The following is a 26123-nucleotide window of genomic DNA, read 5'->3' as shown; positions in this document are numbered from 1 at the left end:
TTCACAAAAGCCACCTTTGTAGTCGATTTGGACGGTAGGCGAGACATATGTTTTTGTCGTCCCATAAAAAGAAGCTAAAGAAACAAAGGGAAAACGTGCAGGAAGCGTATTGTAATAGCACGGGACAGCAGAAGAAGGAGGCAGTTTTGTGGCGAAAAAGGCACTAGAAGGCAGGTCCAGTTACGAGGTACCAATCATGTGTAACATGAGGAAGGGATTATGTGTGGAGGACAGCAGATACGTTTGACGAAAGGAGGGGGTAGTCAAGTCGAAAATGCATACAAGGAGAATTCGCAGACTTAAGATAGGTCACGCAGGGAGGACTGTTGAATCAGTAAAAGCAAAAACAGATTGGCAGGGCTCCCAGGATAGATGCAATGCATAATTTAAATAAAGGCGTTGAAAAAACCAGCCGAGTCATAAAGGATATAAAAAAAAAGCAAAGCCTGCAAGCAAAAGGTAAATAGTTATAGTAAAATCGCCATCCAATTGAAGAGTATCCAAGGAGGAAGCCTCTATAACGCTGAGGTAATTTTCAGGAAAGTGCACAAACTAAGAAGGACGGCAAGTAGTCTACCGCCTCTACATTGCATTAAAACGCTGATTTAAGTTAATGAAGGCCTTCATGATAAAGTAACCAATGAGGCATTATAAGGGTCCAGGCGAAGTCATAAGGCTCGAGGGATGTGGAGTGAACATGCCAGCATATAGACTATAGTACATCGAGGTGTACAAAATGATGGCCGCGCTGAAAATAAAGGTGTTCACTCACTTGTAGACACCTCTTCTGGTATGTTGCAGCAGGCTCATACTTCACAGGAGCTGCGAGGGTCTTCTAAGGGTCAAGCGACCGTTGAAACAAAGGAGGAGAAGCAAGACGCGCTCGCCTTCAAGAGAGGAACGCTCCGTTTCGGGTCACGCAAGATGGCGGCCGCGAGCAGCCGAGCGCCCTCAGAAGCAGGGCATTAAATTTCGTCGGCTCCTGCAGAGATGAAAATGCCTCAAGGGTCCCAGGGCATTGCGGAGGTGCTCGGACGGCAGGTCCAAGCTTCCAACACGGGAACCGGGGATTTTGAAAGGCGAGTCTCCCGGTGCCGCGGCAGAGCCTCACTCAGGCGCCGCCATCACCTACGGGCGCCAAGCCACGCCCCCTCTGCCTGGATGTCTTTCTAAAAAATTAGACTGTATTATAGTTTAAGGGGTTTATTCAAAGTCACTCTATATTAGTAAAACTTTATATTTAAACCTTTGCTTCACTGTCGGTTTATGTGTCCAATTTCTTTTTTGTATTAGAGTCTGGAGACCCTTGACCTAAACTATCACTTCATCAATGTTACCCTTGGAAATAGAAGTCCATGTTTGTTTTGTGAAACAGAGAAGTAAACTAAATTAAATTCATTTAAATAAAACTTAATGTGGCATAGTTTTTTTTGGCTATTACTCTCACTTTTGCTGTCTCTCCTTTGAATCTTCTTCATATTGCCATAGGTAAGTTCCTATCTCTCTCTTCCTTCTTAATATCAGTATCATCTGCACATCAACCTCTTTCCTTCCTTTGGTCAACAAATCACATGCTGAAAGCAATAAAGAGCTCTATACACAAATACTTGATGCGGGCAGTATCATTCCCATTAGCTTTTATTCTTTCTTTCAAGATCTAGTCTACTGCCATGTTATACAGAATGATGCTTTTATTCTGGTTTCACTTTTCTTCTTCTTTTCTTCTTTATCCCAGTCGCCATTGAGAATCCTTATATACAGGTTTCAATGGCAGCAATAATTATATTCTTTGAAATTTAATTTTGCATTTTTTCCCCATTCCCCTCCTTGGTACCCACCTGGGTAAACTGCCATCATCCTCAAATGTAAAAACAATTGATGAACAGAATGCAGAACAATGTCATACATTCACCCCAGTACAGAGATCTGGGCCTAAATCCATTGTCTTTTTGCTCACCATGCCATTCCAGTTTGGACCCAGCCATATGCAAATCAGTCTTGACCCTGCGCCCAATGGGAACAGTCCAGCCCGAACTACCAGGCCAAGTCCTGCCTGGACTGGAAGCAAGCATCCTAGGGCCTGTTTAGGGCTTTCAGCCCTTATCAGCCAGGATAGCTTGACTCCAGTGGCATGGAGAGCGCAGGACCCACGTATGGGCATACCTGTCCTACTCGGGGTGACAAATGAAAAAAACACAATTGATGGACAGAATGCAGACTAATGTGATACATTCACCCTAGTACTGAGATCTCAGCCTAAATCCATTGTTTTTTTGCTCCAGCCATTCCAGTTTGGACACAGCCATATGCAAATCAGTCTTGACCCTGCACCCAATGGGAACAGTGCCACCCGAACTGCCAGGCCAGGTCCCCCCTGGACTGGAAATAAACATCCTAGGACCGGTTTCAGGCTTTCACTCTCATCAGCCATGATAGCTTGACTCCAGTGGCATGGAGAGCACGGGACTCACATCTGGGTATACCTGTCCCACTTGGGGTGACAAATGCATAAAGAACAATTGATGGACAGAATGCAGAACAATGTCATACATTCACCCGAGTACAGGGATCTGGGCCTCAATCCATTGTTTTTTTGCTCACCATGCCATTCAAGTTTGGACCCAGCCATATGCAAATCAGTCGTGACCATGCACCCAATGGGAACAGTCCTGCCCGAACTACCAGGCCAGGCCCTCCCTGGACTGGAAACAAGCATCCTAGGACCGTTTTCGGGCTTTCAGCCCTCATCAGCTAGGATAGCTTGACTCCAGTGGCATGGAGAGCACAGGACCCACATCTGGGCATTTCCGTCCCACTCGGGGTGACAAATGCAAAAAGAAGAAGTGATGGACAGAATGCAGAACAATGTCATACATTCACCCCAGTACAGATTTCTGGGCCTAATTCCATTGTTTTTCTGCTCGCCATTCCAGTTTGGACCCAATCATATGCAAATCAGTCTTGACCCTGCACCCAATGGGAACAGTCCAGCCCGAACTACCAGGCCCGGCCCTCCCTTTACTGGAAACAAGCATACTAGGACCGGTTTTGGGCTTTCAGCCCTCATCAGGTAGGATAGCTTGACTCCAGTGGCATGGAGAGCACGGGACTCACATCTGGGCATTCCCGTCACACTCGGGGTGACAAATGCAAAAAGAAGAAGTGATGGACAGAATGCAGAACAATGTCATACATTCACCCTAGTACAGATTTCTGGGCCTAATTCCATCGTTTTCTGCTTGCCATTCCAGTTTGGACCCAACCATATGTAAATCAGTCTTGACCCTGCACCCAATGGAAACAGTCTAGCCCGAACGGCCAGGCCAGGTCCTCCCTGGACTGGAAACAAGCATCCTAGGACCAGTTTCGGGCTTTCAGCTCTAGGACCGGTTTCATTTCAGCCTCTTCCACAATTTGGGTACCATCTCCATATGAAAACAATAGAAGTTCATGGAATTGCACAATCTCAACTAAAGATCTCCCTGTCCATCATTTCCTTGTGTCTGCTTTGTTCCCCCTAAGTTGGCAGGGTATGCCCAGGTGTGGGCCCCTTGCTCACTTTGCCACTGGATTCAAGCTAGCCTGGCAGATGAGAGGTGTTACCCCGAAACCTGTCCCAGGATGCTTGTTTCTGGTCTAAAGTGCTGAACTGTTCCCATGAGGAACAGGGTCAAGACTGATTTGCATATGGCTCAGTCTGAGCTGGGGTGGTGTAGTGAGATAAAGAATGATGATGGACTCAACTCAGATCTGTGACTGGGGTGAATGTCTGAAAAGTTTCAGCGCTCCTTCCATCGCCACCTTGTGCCAGCTTATCTATTTTGCACATAAAATATTCTTTAAAAATAATAGCAATATTGCCTCCTTTTTTATGTTGGAGGCCACTCCCAGTATCCTCTAGGAAAGGAGCAGAGCTGAAATGACATGTGGCCCTGAAGCCTCATTGGGCTAAGTTTCTGTTAAAAAGACCACAACGGGGTCATCATCCATTAGAAAATGTAAAATGTCCCAGTGATGTTTTACTAGCAAACAGCAATTTAGATTAAAAAAGCTAAAACCACATCAATCCTGGGCAGGGCTAAACTTAAAGTGATAAAATGTATCAACTGAAAGGGTGGAATCTTTGGATACTCGGGGAGTAGTCCTAAACTTAGAGTGTGATTCCTTTCTAACTGCTACTGCTTAATCTATATCGGAAACGGCGGACACGTTTCTCTAAAAATGGGGCGAAGAGTGATCAGTTGCGAGGCAGAATAAATACGCTTACCTAAGGACCTAGAGGCAGCATTCTTGGCCCCTGGACCTGTTGGGGCTTCGGCAGCCGCATCATTGGATGAGTTTAATAGTGCCATCAAGGAACAGCTGACAAGGCTACTAACTTGTAGAGTGCTAACCACTCTCTACTGACAGCCGTAATATGGCCGCTGATTAAGTACATTTCCCCTACAGTACAACTTGGAATTCAAATTCCCACCAAATTTAGAATTTCACAGTGACATAAAAACAGATCAACACAAGATTTTAAAAAATAAGTCTTGGAAGACCTAATAGTCAAGAGGAGAGCATAGTTGACAATATTTCATTTTGCTTATGTGGGACATTTTCATAATTTCAGTGTAATTATAAGTGTCATTCAACAACTATTAGTGACACTTTCTGATGAGCAAAATCAAGCAATGAAGACAAGGGAAACATATGAATATCAGTAACTACACCCATTGAAACAATGAGAAACTCTATGCCCCTTGGTTCTGCCCCAACTCCCCAAAGGTGTGGGGGAAATGGCTGGACCAATGGCCTTAGGGGAGGCGGCCCCCAGGGACCAGAACCTGGACTTGACAGGGGTAGTAAGCAGGATAAAGGGAGGCAGGGAAGTTACTGGGCAGTGGAGTGGATCACTGGGTTCAGCCCAATCATAAATTTGACTTGAGAACTTTGGCCTTGGGGGTGGGGCTTTTTGCCGCAGGGGACTGGCACTGGGCCCTCTTTCTCCTGTTGATCCTGTAGAGGAGAGAGGTTCTGCTGCAGCATTGTGTGAGATGAGGGGGTGGGCATTGGAGGGGATGGCTAAGGGAGCGACAAAGCTTCGGGATGAATAGGATTCCAAGCAGAAATCGATTGCTTGGGCAGATATGGTTCTAAGGTAAAACAGTGTGATGGGTGGGGATGGGGTTGTAGGGGTGCAGTAAGTAGGAGATAAGGTGATATATGAGCATCCTTAGGCAAATTGCAGATGGCAAAATCTTAGTGAGAGTGCTGCCAAGTGGGGGAACATTTGGCATAATATGCGTAGGTAGATGCGGGCAAGGAGTGCTCTGGGTACTGGATAGCCCTACACCAAAGGGAAAGGGCAGGAATGCCCCATATTTAAGCAAATGGGTGCATTCCTGTACGATCTGCCAGCTCTGGCACATTTTTGGAAGCCTAGCACCAACATAGGAACCTTCGAACCATGGTGCAAAGGGGCCTCCTTTCCAGGCAGGATTGTTTTTGTGCAGGAAGGGCCACCTTCCTGCACAAAAACAATCCAGAAGGGTGTTCTCCAATTTCTATGTGTACTGCAGAATGCAGCACACATGGAAAGAGGAAAAAAACTAGGAGACATTAACATATTTCTCCTTGTTACACCTCACCTCAGGAGGCATACCGATTTGATTCTTCCCTGGGTTTACATCACTTTGTCAATCAATTCCATGGGTGTTGCATGGAAAAACCCAATGTAATGCCCATGGTACACTTCCAGTGAGCAGAACAAGGCAACCCAGCGATTTTCGACTCAATGCCACGCAGGATGCCTTTGCGCGGCTTCATAAATCTTTAAGTGGTGCAAAAGTGATGCAGGGCTCTCATAAATAAGTCCCCAGGATTCATAGATCATCTGTCTACTAGTTTGGCATTTTCTCTATAACACCCCTCTTCAAAATGTACGTAACTGTGCACCTTCCCATTATAGATGATTTTATGTAGCACTTTTTATTTTGATCTTTACCCAACTGCTTCATCAATTAGATCTTAGAAAACACATTAGCAGTGGTGGCTTCTCTGGTAAGGCAGAGGAGTGTCGCTCCACTGCTCAGCAGGTAGTTTAAAAAGAAAAAAGAAAATGATAAAAGCATAATGTTTTTATCATTTTCCTTTTCCTTTCCTGCTTTGGTGCGAGCTGGGGCGGGACTGGGCTGGCCAGATCAGGGCCTAGGTGAAGGAATGGTGAGCACACTGTAAGTGCACATGACAGTTTGGCCGGCCGTCTTGGGCCAGCCGTCTTAGGCCAGCCAAACAGTCATGCGCACTTTGAATGTTCTCAACTGGTTGGTTTGCACAGCCTGGGTGGAGAACATGCTCAGCCTCTCAGTCCCTCTCCGAGTGTTGAACCACAGCTCTCAGACCAATCACAATGCTGCTATAAGGCTGTTTTGTGATTGGCTAAGGTAGTCTGTAAGCCTGTGTGGCTCCTGCTCCCGGAGTCGACCGAGGAGCCAAACAGGACCGAGAGGCAGCGGCTGGCCTGCAGGTAAGTGTTTTTGAAATTATTTTTTTTCATTTACCCACCCCTCCCTCCACCTCACCACCCCTGTTAAGTAGCAGCTACCACTGCACTCCTAACAATACTATCCTGTGTCTTTGAAGTAGTTATTTTTCTATTTATTGACATTTAGAAGTACACAAACAAACCATAACATTATAAGTATAAAACAATATCTTTTTTTAAATTTTATTCACTCCAAGTTTTTTTTGTTAGATGAATTTAAAGAATATAACGATCTGAAACAAAGTTTCACGAATTACAAGTAGGGCAGGCAAAATGGTAGAGTTAATCAATAAGAATTGGCATTAGAAAACCATTAGAAAAGTTGTAAATATAATTTTTCATTTACCACATAGAAAAAAGCATGCATGAGCTACCTTATCAGCTACATGATTGTGACTACTATTTAAACATTTCATTTTATCGCTAGTATTGCGTCAAAGAACTTTCCAGTTGTCCTGACTTCAATATCCCTAAACCCAGCTGCAGTCAGAAGCTTTTTATATTCTGAAGGAGTCCTTTCTTTGCCTTCTGTGTGCATCAGCATGTTTAAGGAGCTCATCTGGGCTGCCAATGGGCCACTTTTGTCTTCATATAAAAGGGCTTCAACCAGGAGTATGCCACCACCTGGAGAAAAACAATAAAGTATCAAATTTCTTGTCAATAGGTTGCGTGGCATTGAAATCTAGAACTGAAATATTTGTGTTATAGAATTACCTTATCCAAAATAAAGAAAAGCATTTAAATAAAAGAAGTTCAAAAGGCATAAGTTACGAAGATAATGACATTTTGTGAAATAATAAACAACTTTTCATTTTTAGTGGTGTCTCCCTTACAGGATATACTCCTCACTCATCATCAATCACTTTTTAACCCTCATTCATTACTTCTTATCCCTATGTCTCACCCCTCATTCATCATCATTTCTCAGCCTTCATTCCTCATTTTTTCCTCTGTCTCATCCCTCATACCTCATCTATCATTGATCGTCTATCACTCCTCTTCCCTCCTTCCTCACTTCCCATCCATTATTCCTCAATCCTCATCTCTCCTTCCTCGCTTCTCATCTGTATTTGTCAGCCATCATCCGTCATCCATGATTCCTAATTCATCATTACTCACTCATCTTCTCTCACTTTTCTTCCCCGATACTCTGCTCTCACCCATGATCCATCACATCCCATTGTCCCTCGTCTAATACTTCTCAGCCATCATTCCTTATTCCTCTTCCATACTTCCAATCCCACATCCATCGCCCAATAACTCTTCATCCTTCATTCCTGACTCCATGTCCCTGCTTCTCATCCATCACCCCTCATTCTCATTTCTTACTTATTTTTCCTACCTATCATCTCTCATCCCTCATCAATAACCAGTCAGTCCTCACTTCTCATTTCAGCTTCACATCCATCACATATTATGCCCCATCCATCCCTCCCCATACCTCATTAATCTTCCCTCAATTATTACACCTCAAGCCTTATTCTTTACTTATCATTTACCACCCCAAATCCATAATTCTTATTCCTCATCCATGATTCATCATTCCTCATTTGTATTCCTTATTTATCATTCAACGCCCATCATTCTTATTTTGCATTCATCTTTCATTATCCTTCCTTTATCCCTTATTCTTATTAATCTTCTCTCATTCGTATTCCACACTCATCATCCTTCTTCTGTTGTTATTATTCCTCAACCTTAGTACTCATCCTTCAGTCATCATCCACCATTCTTATATTTCATCCCTCAGCTATCATAATACTCTTTCAGTATTCTAAACCCCACCTTCACCCTGATTGGTTAGCAACAGCCAATCAGAATCATTGCAATTGGCTTCATTTTATTGGGCTATCCTCTGAAAGAGAGCCTTCTCATCGGCACCTGCTGGCTTAGGGTAGAAGAGAGGAAGAACCACTATGTTGGTGTGAGTGTGCTCAGGAAATCCATAGCTCTACAACATTAAGTTTGCTTTAGATAACTGTTATTCTGTTTCCACTGGCCTCTGATAAAAGCTCCAACAGGTTTGGGATGAGAGATGGGCCTTCATGGGTTGGGTCATGATTCAACACTTGAAGAGAGAGCGATATGAGTTGATACTAACACTTATATGTTTTTAATTGTATTTGTAACAGAAAAGCGTGTTTTAGTTTGATGTTGCCATTAGTAGGTAGAGTGTTTTTCACGTGTGGATTGCATATTTCAGGCTGGTTTGGTGGAGGGAGGGAGGGACTTAAGAGTTGTGAATTTAATTAGCAGATGCATGCTTTGAGTGGCTAGTATACAGAGTATCAAGACAATCTGGGTGAGATGGGGGAAATTCTCTGTGGACGAGTAGGACACCTCTATATTGCTAAGGTTGATAATAGGTTCGGTTATGTCGGAATGGAATGTGACTGGAATGTGACTGGCTTAGAGAAGAAAATTACATGGGGGTGGTAGCACAATACATCAAGCAAGTAGCCTCGGATATTTTCTTTCTTTAGGAGAAGCAATTGATGGAGACTGAATGCAGATTCCTGAGAAGGGGTCAATCGATGTCCCTTAGACATGTAAGATTCTCTCAGGATTCCAAAGGAATGGCAATACTGGCCAAAAAGAGCACCCCTTCCAAGACCATTAGGAAATGGTTAGACCTGAGTAGCGCAACTGTTGGGATGGAGGAGACTTAAGGTACAAAAGGCTATTTTCTTGTTAATGTCTATGCTCTCCATCGCCCACAGAAAGAAACACTGGATGAAATAGGCCAAATTTTAGTGGAATCTGGGAATATCCTATTGATAGGGGAGGGAGATTTTAATGTTATCATGATACCAGATTTTAATAGGATGAGGCCTATGACAGATAGAGATTCACAGTACACTCAGTTGCCGCAATTCATCAGAGCAACGGTCCTGAAGGACCTGTGGAGACTGTGGCAAACAATATTATTTCTTCTCTGGGGTAAAGAGAGCAATCTCTAGACTAACTATTTATTTTCACCTACAGGTGAGACTCCCCTGGCTATGGAGGCAGAATATCTATGTGATATATCTGACCACTCAACACTTCTGACCACCCTGGGCAATACTACATGGCTAGTGAGTTGACAATGGAGATTTTATACTTGGAACTAAGGGACCCAGAAACAGTGAAAGAAATACCAATATTACTTTGAGGAGAATAAAGACTCAGTTGATTCCCCTATTATGGTATGGAAAGCCTACAAGGCAGTCATGCGCAATAAACTACAAATGCTGATAGCACATAAGCAACGGGCTAAAATTTAAAAGACTCTTATTCTTGAAAGCGTGTCCTAACTCTTTAACCTCAGATAGACATAGACAATTGAGGACAGCTTGGACTGGAAAGTCTGTTCACCACAGCGGAGTCAACCCCGGTTGACTCTGCCATGGTGAACACACTCTCAGGACTACTCCTCCTCCCGCATCGTTACACTGCTGGCCTAACATGACTTATACCCCTCACTTTGTTACGATAAGAGCTAGCTTGCTGTGCCTCAATATCCTTACAGCATCCCACTTCAAGCTCAGTACGAACCCGATGTGGTTGCAGTATTCGGGAACACTTCAGAGACAGCTGCTGCAGGTCAGGGTCCTGAGGGTGCAGACCAGTGTCCGCTGCTCCACTCCCAGCTGGATGAATCTTACCCCCACTATTGTCCACCAAGTTTCCTTTGCATGGGGCCGCACTGCAGTTGTAGCAGCAGACCCCAATAGCAGCAGCAAGGCCTTGTCTACGGCAATGGCAACAGCATTGGTAGAATCGGACCACAGTCTATGTACCTTGGAGAAGATCTTAGGCTTCCGGGTCGGACATCCCAATCTGAAGCTTCTTCAATCAGGCAGAGCAGTAGGCCTCCTCCAGTCCTGCAATGATGGGCGCACCACCGCAGCAGTCACAATGGTGGATTTCCTGATGAACGTGGTGCAGGGGCTGGATGGACCGGCAGGAGCTGAATTGGTATCTTCAGGGGACACAAAATCTTCAGGAGATCTGGCCTTTGTGAATTCAGGCATCAGAAGCAGGCTATCAATGCCATCAGCAGCTGAGCTGGCTGCAGATTTGACCCTGCAAAAAGGCAACTTTTCGAGACAACATGTTTCTGCAGGAGCCTGCAACAATGTTACAATGCCTCCTATGCCCCAGTCAGTTTCACATGCACATGTAGTATGCGCCTCTGATATGGAGTCAAGGGGGGTGCCTCTGAGGAAAGACAAGAGGCTAATGGAGGGTGAAATCTGAGCAAAACAGGTATAAGTGATGGACTGGCTGTGTATTGTTCAGCGGGTGCACTCCTGGTGGGGCCCCAGGTGGATTTGGATGTGCCCAAAACACAGAGGCACAGGAACATTATGCTGCACACGCTAGAAAGGACAGTTTGGCTTTCCAGCAGTTTGTATTGGAAGTAACCAACAAGGTGGTGCTGCTCCCTTTGGAAATGGCTGAGCTTCAAAAGTGAGTGGCTGGGGCAGAGGAAGTCGGTTCAGCAGCTGTGAAGTCAATCAAGTCACACAAGAGTCAGTGGATGTTTGTTTGAAGTAATTAGAAGATTTGGAAAATTGGTAATGGCAAAACAATCTGAGGGTTTTTGGAATACCCAAGGGAAAAGAAACATATCCAAGTGCTTACATCGTCAAGCTGTTTCAACAAACATTTCCAGATTTGGAGACTGATACAACAGGCTCACCAGCTTTCTCTCACCCTGAAGCAGAAAATCCAATTTAATCCTCTGCAACCTCGCCCAATGCTTATTTTTGTTGGCAACTTCCTTTTCAGGTTGACAATCTTTATTAAAGCCCTCCCCACAAGACCTATATGAGTTGACTCAATGTCTATTTTTGTTCAATCATACTTATGCAAGGCTACCATGGACAGGCGCTGGATGTTGTGTCAATTATGGATCCCTTGAAGGCAGTGGGGGCGCAGGTGTTTCAACAGGAACCGGCCTGCCTCATGACTATTAAAGATAGCTGCTCATAGGTTTTTTCATTCAGATTTCGAGGCATCGCAGGCTTTAAGCCATTGACAAGGAACATCCTTGCATTCTTGAGGGGGCTCAATGCCGGCTGCCTTATGCTGCCGGAGTCCTCTGGCTAAGGAGGGATGGAGGGGGGCTGCAACACTTTTTGTTGGGTTTGCGGGCGGGTGTCAGGCAGGGAGAGTGTGCAGGGTGTGTTTCAACAGTGCTGCTGATTCAGCGACAGCAAGGGGGTGGAGGATTCTTTCTCATATAGACGGTAAAAGGGTTGGTCTCAGGGAATCTAGGTGGGTTTTTTCGCTCAACTTAGGTTGCTCTTTGGGGGGGTTGATTGGAGTGGGGTAACATGAGTCAGAATGTTTGTTATTTAACTAATGAATATGTGGCAACAATTGAGAAAGGGAGACAGTTAACGGAGGGGATCATAGAGTTCAGAGTTCAGATTATTACAATTCTGAAGCTGAAATTTATGGGTTGGAATGTTGCCAGAATAAATCGACCTAGAAAGCGGCAAATAATTTAGGAAGAACTAATGGCTTCCACCCGCATATATTAGGAATAACTGAAATTCATCTTGCATACAAACATCGGTTATTGCTTAGACAGCTTGGCCATGACACCCTCATTTGCATGTCACGGACAGCTTTAATTCTTCAATGTGACTATAAAGAAATCTAGGAACTTGGAGACTAATAAAGTTCAAACTTCTGCGGTTTCTAGGGGGCGATGGGCCATAATTCAGGTAGTAATCCAAGAGCAAAAGTATACTATCTGTGTAGTTTATGGTCCCAATCTGGACGAGCCGGGAAAGTTTGATTTATTATATTTGGAGCTGCTTGACTAGTCAGATAATTTAATTTTAATAGGGGATTTTAATTGTGTTATCGTTTATGGTACAGATGCCACTAATTGTCTGACACATTAAAGGATGTCTAAGACCTGTACCCCTGTTTTAGAACTCATGCGGTTGCAATGTTTCGTTGATGTGTGGTAAACACGTTCCCCCTCGATACCAGAGTATACCTACTACTTTTCTTCATATAAGCAGTAGTCATGTCTCAGCATGATCTTTACTAAGCAGCAGATGCTTGTGGGTGCAGGTATTGAGGTATATAAACCCTAAGGTTATCAGACCATAACCTAGCAATGCTGACAATACAGGATTTACAGGAAAGTAGCGTAAGTTGGCACCCATTTTAATTTTCTCGCCCTCTCCTTACTAATCCAGAGTAATGAGTCTTTCTCAGAGGCTTACTTGCATAATTCATATGAATTATTAAGGGTTCAGCCTCAGTTGCAGTTGTCTGGGACAGTATGAAAGCTTATATCAGGGGAGTGACACTCCAGTTTATTCCCAAGAAAAGTAGACTTATGCAGGAGTGTAGTGTGTTTATCTAGGTACCTGTATCGATATTCCTATTCTTGGCCCTTGTCCGGTTATAAATCAATAATATCCCTACAACGGCACAGAAACCCGTTTCATATATTAGTCATAGCGCATGCTGTCACATTAAGCAAGCACTATTCCTCCAGCCCCCTAGAAAGCACACCGAGTTCTTAAACAAATCCAAACCTCGAGTAACCTGGGAAATCCCCGCCTGCGATTGTTTTGATTCCGTTCGAGAACTCCTGTAGAGCACTGTATGAACGACCAGTTCTTAGTGACATCTTTATTGACGTCTTATGTCCATTCTTACGTCAAACCCGGCACCTTTCAGGTATAAATATACCAACGCTGCCTTAAGCAAAGACACGGTGGTGATGAATCTGGAGCAGCGACTACTTCCCGGAGAGCCCAGCTGATGCGAGAGCCCACGGACGCTGCCCCTCCCCTCTGACGCGCTGAGAGAGACGCTGTCTTTTCTCCTGCCGAGAAATCCAGCTTCCAGCGTTTCCAGCCCACCTTTGCGGGTGACTGGGCTACCGAGTCCTGAGAAAGAGATACCAGCGATCCTGCCTTCTAAATCCCAGGTACTGAACTGACTAAACCCTTACAGAGAATTCTTGAGTCAGATTCTTGGCAAAACAAACTTAACTTAAACTGCTACTTACTTACTCCTTCCCACGTATTAGGCTTAGGTCAGGTACACCGGGGTAGGCATAGTTAGAAGCACCAGTTGAGTACGATTAGTCAATGTATATATGTATGTATCTATTTTATCCATTTTAAAGTATCATATGGCTAAGAAACCATATCCATGCTTTTACAGTATTATTTCATAATCCTGCTTTTACTATATGCACTTTACTTAACTATTAGTATTGCAATTGTAGCGATTCATTGCTCTTGTATGAGAAAAGAGACTGCTCAATAAATAACACCTTTTATTGAAAACGCCCGTCTCTTCTTTTCTCTACAATCAGGTGAAACTAAGTACGCACGTATTGACTGAGTGAAAAAGCTGTCTTTTGTTTTCACACAACTCTAGAGATATACTCTTAATCAGGGAGAGCAAAGTTGTCATGTTTTATGGTTGTCAGAAACTAAATCCCTTCTTGTCTATCCAGGGAGGTTAAACTCCTCCTCGCCTATTCGAGAAAGTTTCTAGTGAACTCTGAGCTAGCTGGCACACAAAACTTAAGTCTAATATAGTCAGTAAAAGACCTAGTTAACCTCTGTCCTACGTCTATACTACTGAAAATATTATTCCAATGCGCAGAGCCTATTGGAAATATAGGAACTACACTACATGGCGCCCAACAGTTTGGTAAGGCGATAAATCTAACGCAAGGCATTAGAGTAACTCAGTCGTGCTTTTTCACACAGACCCTTTCTCCCGAAATACTCCAAAGACATCTGGAGTGGGTCAAAGTTTAAAATCCGCCGAAACTTAGTAGGAGGAGACTTCTATGTATAGTTTTTGGTTTATTCAACTTTGAAGGATACAGTGTTCCAAAATATTGTACACCTAATCTTTGTTTCCTTGAAACTTGATCTGCAACAAAAACCTTCCTGTCAGTAAAATGTCAGACAATGAAGAAGAAAGGGAGGCAGCTAGAATAGCAGCTCAACTCCTAGCGGATGACGCAAGTCTCCTGCAGACTGACCCGGGTGCAATACTCATCCCGGTCAACATAAGAAAAACTATAACTCTTAAGCTTATAGAAAATGGACTAACACCGAGAGGTGGTACAGTCATATTCGTAATTGAGGCACATGAATATCGGCAGACAGAGGTATTCTATTCATGGATAAATTTTCGAGCAGCAAACGCTGTCACACGTGAGTTCCACTATTACAAAATAGAGGAACCTCCGGATGAGTACACTCCGTTCGAGGAGGTGGAAATCCCATTAAAATACCAAGAGCACCTGCTCTGGTTTAAAGGCGCCCTAAAACATAATGATCACATCACCAGGCTCGGTCCACTAGGTAGACCAGGAGCAACGTGGCCGGTTCTAGCCAGCTACACGCCACATCCAGACATTGAAAAAATGTCAATACCAGAACTTTTAGCACAACTAAAACAACTGATTAAAATTCATAGACAATTAGTCCAATATGTAATACGGACTTCAACAGTTCAACCAGCTATTAACATTCCACAGCTGACCCCTCATCAGGGGAACACAAATAAAATAACACCACAGAACATACAGTCATGTCTGGGTAAAGTACCCGCAAAACGGGAACAAATTCCATTCTGGTTAGCACAAAAAATCCCTCAAATAGAGGCAGTATTTCCGGATACTACACCTGTTGAGAAACACAGAATTCTGACTATCTGTCTTCCAATGGGGATCGCACCACATGTGGAGGACTGTGACACTTGGGGCACAGTCTTTGCTTCCATTTACACAAAAACACATGGTGTTCCGTCCATGGCGGTAATACCAGATGTGCTAAGACAGATTCAAAATGAATACGGTCCAGAAACTGCTTTAACTCTGGGTATGAAACTACTAAAAGACTTCAAGCAGGTCTTGGCTATATTACTAGCCAACATAAAAGGGGAAGCAGCATCTGTGGCGATCCGCCAGAAGTTGAAAGAAACAGATATAGCAGAACAACCATTTGAACTTGCCAGAATCATAGAAAAATCCTATGAAGAATTAGGAAGAGACAGTTTGGGTGGGAAACCAGTGAAACCCCAACTAACTGAAAATCCTGAAAAAGTATTTATTAAAAATAATCTAAACACTCCAAAGAAGAGCTGGGATGGAAATAAACAATCCACTCCCAAAGAAAAAAGATTCCAGTCCAGAGGAAAGTCTCCTCGGCGGAGAGACAGATCTCCGGACCAAGGACACAAGTCTCCCCAGAGGGAGCCCTCTGAGAAAAGATACAACCTTAGAAATAGGGATAATTTGAAGAAACCTGATAGATATCAAGATATTGATACACGTCCCTCTCGATCTTTTCAGACTTCCTCGCAGAAATCGGAAAGAAGAGGACGGTCAGAACACAGGGAAGAGCACGTCAAGTCCAAAGACAAGGAACCTGCTCATCAAAATAAAAAATTACAATTTCCGAAAAAGAAGGTAGCCAGTATCAAAGTAATCAAACATGCCGAAGATACTGAGGACACAGCTGAAAAACGGAGAGTGGGCTCAGACAATGCTAGACAGCGCAGCAGAAGTGAGCATAGCTCGCAAGATCCTGATGAATCATCTGGAGACAGTGGACACGAATGAATACATTCAGGTGGAAACTGCAGATACCAGAGTTAGCAAACCTCATAAAATATACGAAATAACATTACGTATAGAGGGGGATAAGACTAGGAAAATAAGGGGTCTATTTTGGGATAACCTCTCCAAAGGCTATGACATCCTTTTAGCTGAAAAAGACTGGCCACCGGAGTTTGTCAGGGAGTGCCCTCATGGCGAAGAAATGATTATGCCTGCCTTCTCAAATCACATTCCAATTCATAAAAAATATACACCTGCAAGAAAGTGGGCAGTAGCCCAGGCTCCTGCATTATATAAAAACCATGTGGGATGGGATGAGGACTCTCCTCCTCACAAAGTCCAGTTAAAATCTCAACCGACTGCACAAAGGCAGTACCCAATTAAGCAAGAAGCTAAAAAACAGGTCAGGGAGATCTTAGATTAACTTGAATACCAGGGGGTGATTGAAACATGCACCTCACAAATGAACAATCCTTTGTTTCCTGTCTCCAAGCCAGACAATTCATATCGTCTAGTTTTGGACTACAGACATCTAAACTCATGTTGCAAAACATTTGCGGTACAAAACGCACACAGTGCAGCACTAATGAATAACATTGTGCGCAAAAAATACAAAACAACATTAGACATATCTAATGGATTCTTTTGTCAAAATATAGCACCTGGAAGCAGATATTTGACCGCTTTCTCAATAAATGGCTCGCAGGAAAATTTCTGTTGTTTGCCACAGGGGTTCAAGAACAGCCCAGGATTATTCTCAGCGAGAGTAACAGAGTTACTACAAATGTATGATGATGAGGCATTATCTTATGTCGATGACATCTATCTAACAGATGATTACTTGGATACTCACTTGAAAAGAGTGAACACCATAATACTTGGGTTCGCAGCAGAGGGTTACAAATTCAAATTTAAAAAGTCACGAATTGCCCATCTAACTGTCCTGTTTTTAGGACATGAATTATCAAGTGAAGGCAAAAGCCTGGCCGACAATTTCTTAGAGAAATGCGCTGTAATCCAAGCACCAAGAACGCTGAAAAACTTACAATCAATCCTAGGTTTCCTGAATTTCAGGAGAACTTACATTCTAAATTATGCAGAGAGGGTTAAACCTCTCTATGAACTAATAAAACCAGATTTTAAAACAATCAATTGGACCCAAAAACACACAGAAATTTTGAGATCATTGCAAACAGACATGTTAGCTAAAACAAAATTGCAAACACGCGATAACACACGCAACCTTGTGATCCGGGTCATCCCAGGAAGATGCGGATTCACATACCTGACCTCTAATGAGGGAGAAACGGTACCAATAGCATACAAATCACATTTGTAGACAGAAGCTGAAAAAACATTCAGCATTAAGGAAAACATTGTTCATGCGGTTCAAACAGCTGTAGCAAAAGAAAAAAAACAAGCTGATGGCAGACAGATTACTGTTAGAACAGCAGAATCAGCCTTTGAGGCATTTACAAGCCCATGTAATTTACCTACTGTGGCATTAAATCCAAAATGGATACAATGGGAAAATTCTCTTGCTACAGACAAAGTGAAATACTATTTTGACCCGGAAATGAAAAAATTAAAAAATCTAGAATATGAAAGAGAATATCCTCTGCCAATCGACATTCTGCCCATGCGACAGTACGCCTGTATAATATATACAGACGGACATGCACAACCCTCAGTCTGGGGAAAACATGCCTATAACGCCACATGCGAAATTGTTAAATACGTGTGGCGCGGAGGAAAATTGAGACCTCTGGTAACAAAATCGCACTCTGTAGAAAACGACTCAGATAAACAAACTGAAATAATAGCGTTAAAAATGGCGCTAGATAATGCGGATCGCGAATTCCCGACACTAATAGTGTGCGATTCATATTACTGCGTCAAATCATACAATAACGACTTGCAGAAATGGGTTCAAAACGGTTACAAAGATGACACAGGTGCCACAATAAAGCAAAAATCGCTTTGGGAACAAATAGTTCTCTCACAGAAAGAACTACCAAAGACTCACGTGATACATTCACTGTGTCATGAACGTGATGGCGTTCACGTTTCAGGGAATTCATTGGCTGAGACAGCCACAGCGAAAGCAACTAAATCGGCTTCCGTAGCTACAAAAAAGCGTTCAGGAAAATACGTAGACAGGGAAACGATGCTGGCAGTAAAAACGTCATCAAAAGGCGACTGTTCAGCGCTACCTGTCAACTATCCACTCAATTATACATACATAATCGATGCAAACTCCGTTCCTTTTGCTCAAATCCCTGGAGTGGGGGATAGGGTAATTCCAAACACGAACAGGAGAGTCTTGTTAATAGCAGACGCACACATGGGTGAGGGTCTTAGACACCTTAAGATTAAGGAATCTCTGGAAGAATTACAATCAATATACTGGTGGCCAGGAATGAGGCTGCAACATACCAAATTCGCTATAAACTGCCCAGACTGCAACAGAGATCGCAGTGGCGAACGAGACGGTGTATTGCCATGGCATTCCGCTTAAGGATAAGGCTATCGACATGCAAAACCCAGTAGGAATAATGCGTCATATTAACATATAGAGACTAGATTCACTTAAAATGTAGACCACAGCTCTCGGCTGACGTCTGAACTGTTATAAAAAGATTTGCGAGTCTAAAACGGCATATACGCAATGGGCATGCTACATTCTGACCAGTGTCCTGCTTCTAAGCTCGAGCTTGGGGGGAGGCAATGGCCAGCATGGGCATTGCATTGCGGGACTCTTATCACTTCCTTCCTGAGGGAGATGGGATGGTGGAAAGAAAAAAACGAGGCATAGAGCAATCTATAACGGCAAAGGTATTAGGTTTGGGGGCTGGGTGGGTCAAACATTTAATAAGTGTCCAACGTAGTCTTAATAATCTGCCAAGAAATTCTCTAAGAGGTTTCAGTCCGTACGAACTATTGTTCGGGACTAAAATGCTAACCCAGGACCTCGATAGTCAAACTTCAGTGGTAAAAGGAAAATGCTTTGATATCAAAGATCGTTTGGCTATTTTACAGGACTTAAACGAAACAAGAAAAAACCTGAGCAACATAAAGTTGAAACAACAGCCAACAGCCACTGAAGAGAAACCACCTGTCCCAGCAAGGCCTGTCTGGATTCCAAAGATTGGGGATCTGGTCAGAGAGAAAATTGCGGTGAAGAAGGAATTTGGGCCTTCTTACAGAAAAGCAGTACCTGTCTTAGCTGTCAACGGAACAAGATCAGTTGTACTACCGCCCCTTGCTGGTAAAAAGGAGAACCGAGTTGTATCCATCGACTTGGTTAAACCACAATCATGTGGCCGATAATAAGTAGTAGGCCAAGTGGACTCCCAAGAAATAGCAGAACACCAAAGTTTGCTACAAATCAAGAGGTTCAAACTGAGAGACTAATCACATTTGATAAACCTACAGTGAATCAACAAGGACTATGCAACCAAGCTATGGAACTTATGCCTCTTGAAACCCAAATTACTACAATTCGTCAAGAAACACCAATCTATAATGATGTAGCCACAGACTATGCTAATGAAACAAAGAAAATTCCAAAAGCAAAAAGAAATCCTGAAGCAATTGAAACAATTGACAGAACTGCATCATGCTACTTCATCAACTTCGATGACTTTTCTGAGGATCCGAGCGAACCTGAGGAACAGCCTACAGCAAAAAAGACTTGTAAAGACAAAGCCAAAGAACTCTTTCATCAACTCAAAGCAACCTATCTGATTTCTCCATGGATTGAATTTTGGGTGGTACTAGGTGTATTTTTCCTCCTACTTTGGCTCATCATGGTACTATGCTTGGGACATTTCATTGAAGGAAAATATGTTGCAATGGACACAGCAAGTCAGAAAATCAACTTAGTCCTAAAACCACACAAGTCTTCACACATCGAGAAAAGAGAACTTTCTTCAGTAAACTTCACAGCCAATCCTATACCCGGTGGGGTAGCATGGGACAAAACTGATTACGATATATATGGCCCGGTCGAGCTCCTGAAGTATCCACACCAATTTAAGATTTCATTAAGTGACTTTGTAAAACCGAGCACATTTTCTGATGATTGGGACTTTGAAAGTATTAATGATATGATGTCAGACCTAGTTATGTCAGCTAAATTTACAGAACATGATTATTTGCAGGGTTCAACTAATTATGACCAGATGTACTGTTACAACCACTATGCTAACCATTATTTGCATAAATCTGCTCAACCTAGAAATGTTTTTAATTATAATCAATGGGAACATTGTGCAACTCCACCAAAAGGCAGTTCAAAAACATTTTATGATAAATTTTCATACTTCTCAGGGTTTAACACAAGTGATGCAGAAACGTTTTATTTCAAACTGTTAAATAAGACCGGAATGAAAACCATGCTGACAAACACAAAATTAATCTATTCAGAAACATTTTTTGAAAAAATGAATACATTTGGTTTTGATTTCTGGAACAATAATATTGAAAAAAAAACCATCTGGGGTACAAGAGATTGGCAGGTCCAAGGTATAGAATCATTATTCAGAGCCTGCATGATCCCAGAACACATTATATTTTTGAATGACACAATTCAACAGACAACCTGTCTTGGCCTAGCCAAAATTAAAGACTTAAACAAACCGTCTATTCCAAAGCCAACATATGAAAGTAATAGCACTACAGATGTTGAGATAGACGTATCCCATATTTTAAACCAAAACAGAACTCATCCTGATTGGAAAAAATGGTTGATCTGGCCCACAGACACAAATAACTGTCAAGATAGATTCCTGAACAAAATACAGGGATTCAAATTGACCAGGCCAGACCCTAGATACTCCCAGAGACAACATCCAGGGATTGTAACTACATACAGTGTAGGGAAATTCTGCCTCGAATGGCTACGAACATCCACACTGGCAGAAATTAAACAACACTTGACTTTACTTAAAGAGGGTGCTGACTTGCGTGATTTCACTATGGGACCACGCAAACAGCGTCAAAAACGTTTCATAGCGGCCTCTATATATGCAGCTTACAACGAAGCTTGGAAAGTAACTCAAATTGAGACAGCAGAGAGAATACGGGAAATTGACCGTAGTAATTTGGAAAAATCACTTTCTGTTGTGGACAATGGGTTAATGACTCTGTCTTCCAGAATATATTCACTGGACAGTATTGTATCATCTGCAATCGATATAATAGAGCAGGACTTACTAATGTTACAACATGGTCAGTCTCAATTGCGTTCTATTGTACAGCTTGGCTGGACGTTACAAAATCTGCGTTCAGGCTATGTGCCTTGGCGTTTAATCAACACAATGTCATTATTCACTATCTTTAACCTTACTGATACACAAATCAGCTTGGCACAAAAGGGAGCAGAATATACAATTCTGAGCATTGAAAAACTTGAGAGATTACCATTGACAATGTCAGAACGACCTGTCATTGAATGGATAATACACGGAATCATAACTATTCCGATAACAACTTTCCAATTTCGATACTGCCAAAAGTATATACAGGCAGGCCAGTATGAAGGGTTGGGTAAAGGATACATTAAGTCAACATGGAAATTACCTTATACACACACATGTTATAGTGAAAAAGGACAGAGTGTATTTCTTAGTGGTAATAATTGTGAAAAATCACTAAGTGGTATATTTCTGTGTCAGGGCATAAATTTGCATGGGGCCTGTGAGGGGACTTCAAATAACCTTTCATGTCACCAGCTTGGCACACCTGCAACTCGAATAGAGCCATTCTTTAGACGGCTTTCTAACGGGAGCTACATTCTAATTGTGGATCACAGATGTTGTGGCCTGCTGCCAGGAAAAACGTATCTAGTAAGCGTGAGTTCCATGGTCACTTGCTGTGAGCGAGTATTGTTTCCAAACGACACTCCAGACAGGGAGGGAAATATTTGGCCCAGTTTGAATATCTCTTCTATTTGAATTGATACTTTAAGCAGAATGAAGACTGTGCTTCTACAGACTCCAGTGCACTTGACGTCATCAAAAGAAACGTATGATCTCCAAGTTGCAAGGACAACGACAGAGATACATGCATTATTATCAACAAATTGCCCCCTACACTTTGCAGAAATGCTAAACGAAATCTTAAACATTTCTTATACGAATGGTATCGCTAGTGTATTTAAGACCGTTTTTTCGGGACTGTTAACACCCTTCAAAGCAGTCCTGTGTATTTTTCCTAATTTTGTCCATTCTGTCTTTGGCGGACTTCCACTCCTGTTGGGACTCGTAGCAGGCATCTTATTTTTGCTACTCCTGCTTCGTTATGGCAAGCCATGTCACAGACAAGACTCCAGCATCAATGGAAGAAACGATCCTAGCTATACGCTATCGGGACCGCATAACTAAAGTCCTTGGTTTAGCCCGGCTAAGAGATCTGAATATGACCTGGTTTCTTTCATTCCGACCTATCTGGCAGAATTGTATCTTACCTGTGTTAAGATGTATGCTATGCGGAGAAGAATGCGTGTTGGACACCTGTCTTTCACTACAATCAGAAGTACCATTGGATACAGATACTTTGCTAAGTCCAGTAAAGGCTCATGCATCGTGATATCCCCAGCGGTTACCTATCCTGATGACGGCATTCGTGGAAACTTCACCACTACGATTAAAGGGTAGTGAAGTATAAGACGAGAGCAGCATCAACCAGGTACAACCTTCTGTAAGCAATGCTGATCAAAACATCGATGAAAGCGATCATGCTCGCGACTGTATGGTAGCGACATTCTCCAACTTGGTTGAACTTTCACCTGAGGCAGTAGACTGTTTTTTTGAAAGTCTGTCTGAAATGATGTTTTCCCCCGAACAGAAAGAATAACTTTAAGCAAACAAGCACACAGCGTTCCCTGAACTCTGAATTTGGCCTTCAGCTTTGTAAAACAAAGCTACTGAGACTATTTGGAACTATTTTTTCTTCTTCCCCTGAAAACGAAACCTTTTTTCCCGATACCAAAATATTTACTTTTTTTGGCACTCATCCTCTGCTTAAAGTAGAACTATTCTTAGAGAACAGAGCTTCTATTTTTAGGAACTCTAGAGACAATACATTACCTCAGCCTCTAGCATATTTACAAAAAACTGTATTCATATGTGATGAAGCGGTCTCGCATTTTTTTTCTGTATTAAGAGGCGTTTCATGTGTAATTTTCGCAAATCATTCATGCTGATATAACTGTGCATCTTTTTTAATGATTACACTGCTTGAAAGCATACAGTACCTAACCTCGTTTTTTCATGTATCTCGCATATACCATTTCAGATGCAAAATAATGTATTTTGGGGTGGATCGGTATACACATGCACTATTAGATATGTTTACTATTGCTTAGATTAGTAATTATGGACATGAATTCGTGGAGTGGGTGTAGTGTGTTTATCTAGGTACCTGTATCGATATTCCTATTCTTGGCCCTTGTCCGGTTATAAATCAATAATATCCCTACAACGGCACAGAAACCCGTTTCATATATTAGTCATAGCGCATGCTGTCACATTAAGCTAGCACTATTCCTCCAGCCCCCTAGAAAGCACACGAGTTCTTAAACAAATCCAAACCTCGAGTAACCTGGGAAATCCCTGCCTGCGATTGTTTTGATTCCGTTCGAGAACTCCTGTAGAGCACTGTAAGAACGACCAGTTCTTAGTGACATCTTTATTGACGTCTTATGTCCATTCTTACGTCAAACCCGGCACCTTTCAGGTATAAATATACCAACGCTGCCTTAAGCAAAGACACGGTGGTGATGAATCTGGAGCAGCAACTACTTGCCGGAGAGCCCAGCTGATGCGAGAGCCCACGGACGCTGCCCCTCCCCTTTGACGCGCTGAGAGAGACGCCCGCTTTTCTCCTGCCGAGAAATCCAGCTTCCAGCGTTTCCAGCCCACCTTTGCGGGTGACTGGGATACCAAGTCCTGAGAAAGAGATACCGGCCCTCCTGCCTTCTAAATCCCAGGTACTGAACTGACTAAACCCTTACAGAGAATTCTTGAGTCAGATTCTTGGCAAAACAAACTTAACTTAAACTGCTACTTACTTACTCCTTCCCACGTATTAGGCTTAGGTCAGGTACACCGGGGTAGGCGTAGTTAGAAGCACCAGTTGAGTACGATTAGTCAATGTATATATGTATGTATCTATTTTATCCATTTTAAAGTATCATATGGCTAAGAAACCATATCCATGCTTTTACAGTATTATTTCATAATCCTGCTTTTACTATATGCACTTTACTTAACTATAAGTATTGCAATTGTAGCGATTCATTTCTCTTGTATGAGAAAAGAGACTGCTCAATAAATAACACCTTTTATTGAAAACGCCCGTCTCTTCTTTTCTCTACAATCTGGTGAAACTAAGTACGCATGTATTTACTGAGTGAAATAGCTGTCTTTTGTTTTCACACGACTCTAGAGATATACTCTTAATCAGGGAGAGCAAAGTTGTCATGTTTTATGGTTGTCAGAAACTAAATCCCTTCTTGTCTATCCAGGGAGGTTAAACTCCTCCTCGCCTATTCGAGAAAGTTTCTAGTGAACTCTGAGCTAGCTGGCACACAAATAAGTCTAATATAGTCAGTAAAAGACCTAGTTAACCTCTGTCCTACGTCTATACTACTGAAAATATTATTCCAATGCGCAGAGCCTATTGGGAATATAGGAACTACACTACAGGAGAAAGCTAGAATTGCAGCACTCACAGGCAATACTCACGAGAGTCCCAGGTGAGCAGTTTATACTCCTCAGGCTGATTGAGAAGCTGCTTATGCTCGATCATAGGCTAAAGGAGAAGGTGGCTGCTAGCTATCAGAAGAATAAAACACTCCACATATGAATATGGCAAAAATAGCTGGATGCATTCTTGCACATCAGATCACCAAAACGTGGTCTAGAAGTGCTATTATTCATATCTCAGGTGATGATGGGGTGGTATACACTCACTCTCAGACTATCGCCGAGCAGTTTACATCTTTCTATCAAGGAATCTATAGCAAGTCAGTAATCGTGATTATGCTGATTTCTTAGATTATATACAGGGATGTCACTTACTTCGGCTTGACTCACAACATGAACTTGTATTACAGAGGGACATTGACTTAGGGGAAATCAAATTGGCTATCTGGGTTTTGGTTACAGGAAAGCCACAGGAGAAGATGCAATCCTGCTTAAATTATATAAAGTATTTATAGACAACTTATTACTAGAATTCCCTGATCTTTTTGTGGAAATAGGCAGTGGAGGAGGCGCACCAGCATCCTGGGTAGTAACTAACATCATAGAGTTTCTCAAAAAGGATAAGCCACCTGAGGAAAAGGGTTCTTATCATCAAATATCACATAAAAATGCAGATGCCAATTCTGACATTGTGCTAGGCTCCCCTTATGCATACTCTGGTCTCAGATCAACAGCACAGATTTGTGCCCTGCAGAGATATTATGAGCCATACCAACACTGCAATAGTGGTGTTTGATGTAGCTGAACAATAAAAGACCGGATCAGTATGATCATGCTAGACGCTGGGAAGGCCTTTGATCGCATTGCTTGGGATTCACAATGGTTAAATATGGGAGGTTTCAGGTTAGGGAGTCGGTTCATATCATTGGTCAAGACTTTATGCAAAAATCCTATGGCTAAGGTATTATTGTGGGGAAATATCTCCCCTTTATTCAAAATATATTCGGAAGTGCACACTAGGGGTGTCCAATCTCCCCCTACTATTTGCTCTTTACATAGAACCATATCTAAAGCTTTTATTACAGAACAAGGGTATTCAGCCAGTTAAATTAAATGAATGGTATTGAACTCAAAGTAACTGTTTATGCAGATGCTATTGTAGTTGTGTCTACTAATTCATCTGCCACTCTCGCTCTTAAATCAAAAGAGGCAAATCAATTCAGAGCTTTTTCTGGGCATAAGTAGAACTTATCAAAAACGCAGATAATTCATA

General features: G+C 42.5%; 1 protein-coding gene across 1 annotated transcript in view; it reads right to left on the bottom strand.

The window, feature by feature from the left end:
• Nucleotides 1-6933: 6933 nt before the first annotated feature.
• Nucleotides 6934-26123, bottom strand: part of LOC144773796 (acetylserotonin O-methyltransferase-like) — a 409197-nt gene continuing 390007 nt past the window's right edge. The window contains exon 7 of the mRNA XM_078658902.1: nt 6934-7153. Within this exon, the coding sequence (XP_078515028.1) occupies nt 6942-7153 (212 nt within the window). The 3' untranslated portion in view covers nt 6934-6941. The remainder of the gene's footprint in view (nt 7154-26123) is intronic.

Source organism: Lissotriton helveticus, chromosome 8, assembly GCF_964261635.1.
Source record: "Lissotriton helveticus chromosome 8, aLisHel1.1, whole genome shotgun sequence".
NCBI classification, from domain to species: Eukaryota; Metazoa; Chordata; class Amphibia; order Caudata; family Salamandridae; genus Lissotriton; species Lissotriton helveticus.
This window is presented reverse-complemented; position numbering and strand designations above follow the sequence as displayed.